At 35.2% G+C, this 3,171-nt stretch overlaps 1 protein-coding gene across 2 annotated transcripts in view; it reads right to left on the reverse strand.

Annotated features, from left to right (window-relative positions):
* The window catches only part of LOC107714534 (PR domain zinc finger protein 10-like), a 25,355-nt gene that overhangs the window by 17,800 nt on the left and 4,384 nt on the right, over positions 1-3,171 (reverse strand). For both annotated transcript variants that reach the window (XM_016520393.1, XM_016520394.1), the window contains exons 2-3: positions 2,331-2,462; positions 1,634-1,795 (exon numbers count right to left, since the gene is read on the reverse strand). In XM_016520393.1, coding sequence (XP_016375879.1) covers positions 1,634-1,795; positions 2,331-2,402 — 234 coding nt within the window. In that variant the 5' untranslated portion in view covers positions 2,403-2,462. The remainder of the gene's footprint in view (positions 1-1,633; positions 1,796-2,330; positions 2,463-3,171) is intronic.

Genomic DNA, 3,171 nt, shown 5'->3' on the forward strand with positions numbered 1-3,171 from the left:
ATTTTTTTTTTACAAAATGAGATTTAAAACAAATTATAAATTGTATTATTGCTTGGACAAAATACTGTAGGTTTCTTTGTGAAATTGAAATATAACACTATAATAATATACTAATATAGAACTTGTAAATTATTGCTCTTTTGTTGGTTTTGATTGCTTCTATTGTCCTCATTTGTTAGTCACTTTGGATAAAAGTGTCTGCGAAATAACAAAATTTTAATATAATGTAAATGTAAATAACAAACCTAAACTGAAATTTTTAAATTTTTTAAAAAATGTTTAAAAAATTTAAAAAATTTTTTAAAACAAGCCCCAAATCAAATCAATAAGTAACACACATAAAAGAAATCTCTTCATATAAACAAAATAAGGCTTTGTCTGTGCTCTTTCCATGTAAAATTAGAGGCAACCATTGCATTTTAATCACAATCCAAACAAAGATGCTGCATAAATGCAACATGAGCTGTTTTTAATCTAAATTAGATTGTATAATTTCAAAATTTGAAGCAAAAACAGAATGATTTGACTTCAGTTTTGTGAAACTACATAAAAAATATCTGCATGAAACAGAAACAGCAGACGAGCTGAATGAGACGCAGATTCGCTCTTTGCCAGCAGGTGGCGCTTAAAGCGTTTCCTTGGTTACCGCTGTAAACAAAGCAGTGCTGCACTTATGAACTTTAATATGCATTATACAGAGGCAAGAGAAAAAGAAAAAATACCATCGAAAGACAGTAAGTTCCCCTCAGACATACATTCATATAAACTCCTGCCCCTAATTGAATCGCGATTTGTTTAGCATCTCAACCGATTTGAATCGTCACATATTTAAATCGATTTTCAACCGGCTCGCGGTTAATCGTTACATCCCTAGTAACTACCACAAAATAAACCCAACAAAGTGATCGATCTTGTACCACACTTGAAGGGGCTTATTTTGCAGTAATAACAATCTGATAACACATCATCCAGCTACTTACAAAATACATACATAAATCATTAAATATCGAGTTGAAATTAGGAAGAAAGAAAACACAAAGTGAGATGAGTGGGATATGATACTAGCATAGCTTTGTAGGAAACTGGTCAATTACATGTTCAGCAAACTGTTGTGAAGAATGTTGTCACTGTCATGTATATATTTTAGGGCTGGGACATGTTAATTTCTGGGATCAATATTTGCCATTTAATGTCTTTCCCCCACATCTTTGGGTAGCACTACAGAATATGATCCCACTATCAGCTCCACAAGCAAGAGCAGCCAACTGATTCACCTTAACAAAGATGAATAAATACTGTAACAGACTAATTGCTTAATTTTAATTGTAATGCATTAAACTAATTGGACCTTATTAAGTGTTACCAACAAATGCCATTAAACAAATCATTAAAATAACAAATATTTATTACTCAAGATTCATTTAAGAAACCTGTAATTGATTAATTAGATTAAACGAGAGCCCTAATATATATACAATTTCTGAAAAGTGAACCTGTCAAAATTGTGTCTTCACAAGCTGCTTTGTCTCTCGTTTACTCTTCTACATTTCAACGATCATTATGAACTCTAACCCTGTTTGCTGGCAGCGCCAAGGATTGAATCCGTACATCTTCGCAGTGTAGATGAACTCACCTGCGTTCCATCGGCTGGGTGTATGTACACCAGTGTGTGTTCGGCAGACTCGACGGAGGTGTAGGAGCTTCCGTCTGCAGTATATACAACCTGCTGCTGAGTGTGGTCAGACTGCTCTCCGCTGTACACGATCTGAGCCACCGCACTGGCCTCAAAATGCACCTGCACACCCATAATGCTTTAATACTGATAACAGGTGACCCTCATGAAAACATGGGATTTCACAAAACAAAAAAAAATTATAATTTTCACACATTTCATTACACCAAATACACAAAATAATGTTCTTTTTAGCAACATCATATGACCCCTTTAAAGCTGGAGTAGACTTCACAGCTTTTGCCCAGATTTTTGCCCCGATTCGCGATCTTTTAGTCGTTTAGTGTATAATGGCCTGTAGTTCTCTGTAACCATTTACAACGTAGTCAAGTATATGATGCCCTGTGTTTGTTCAGAATTTAAAAAGTCAAAATAAAATAAAAAGCATTAATTAATGGTTGTTTAATGGTTTTTTGAAATCAAGATACTTCATAGAGAAGCTTAAAAACATTTGTTGTATAAGAGATAGGGGTAGTGCATTCAATAAAATTGAAATAGAAATACATGCTTTATTGATTCTCTGTTGAAAAATGTGAAATTAAGGTAACTAAATAGTTCCATATAACTAATCAATCTAAAGAGCAAGGTTTGGCTGTACCTGAGGTGTATTTCCAGTGTCATTGTTGGGTGCTGAACTCCACACAGATGTTGACTCCTGCTTGGCCTCCATAGCAACAGTATGAGGTGAGACCCGAAAACCTCCTCCACCTATCCACCGCTCATCAACCACCTGTACATGCATTATAGAAATTGCCATGATTTTATTATTAATTTCCACGACTTCTCTAAATAGCATAAGCCATTATGAAAAACCCATATGAATTGACCACTACTCCGAATACTGGGGGGAAAAGTTACTTTCAAAGTCTATGGTGGCCATGGCCCTGATTAGCATATCATCAAAAAATATACACTGTATCATGTAGGATGCAACATTGTCGCCACATCACCTCAGATGGTTTCACTGTTAGGTCTTTTCTTTCTTAATGTGACATACATCCAAGCAAACGGATTATCAAAAAAATGTAGCTATTTAGAATTTGGTTCTACGCATTAGTTGTTGATTGGATGCTGAAATGTGGACATGAACTTGAAGGGGTGAGTTTAAAGGAGACATATTATGCCCCTTTTTACAATATGTAATATAAGTCTCTAAGTTAAAAGCAGCACGTATAAAAAAGCTTAGTTTACCGCGGCAGCGGTCGCGTGATGGCCTCCTCGTGTGAAGACCGAAGAGTGTAAAGACCATCGACTCTACCGTGCACCTCCACCGGGCAGGACAACGGCAAAGGATAAATATCGCTTTTTATTTCTCCTCTTTCCTCCTACTTGTTTCATTCTGTTTCAGTTTTTATAACCATTTCTTATTATGTGTAAGTAAGTTGTTGTTTTTTAGCATGTAAGTTTGGCAGTGTTATTTTTTAGGATTACTGATAAAC

This window comes from Sinocyclocheilus rhinocerous, unplaced genomic scaffold (assembly GCF_001515625.1).
Source record: "Sinocyclocheilus rhinocerous isolate Xijiao unplaced genomic scaffold, SAMN03320098_v1.1 scaffold809, whole genome shotgun sequence".
In the NCBI taxonomy this organism is placed as follows: domain Eukaryota; kingdom Metazoa; phylum Chordata; class Actinopteri; order Cypriniformes; family Cyprinidae; genus Sinocyclocheilus; species Sinocyclocheilus rhinocerous.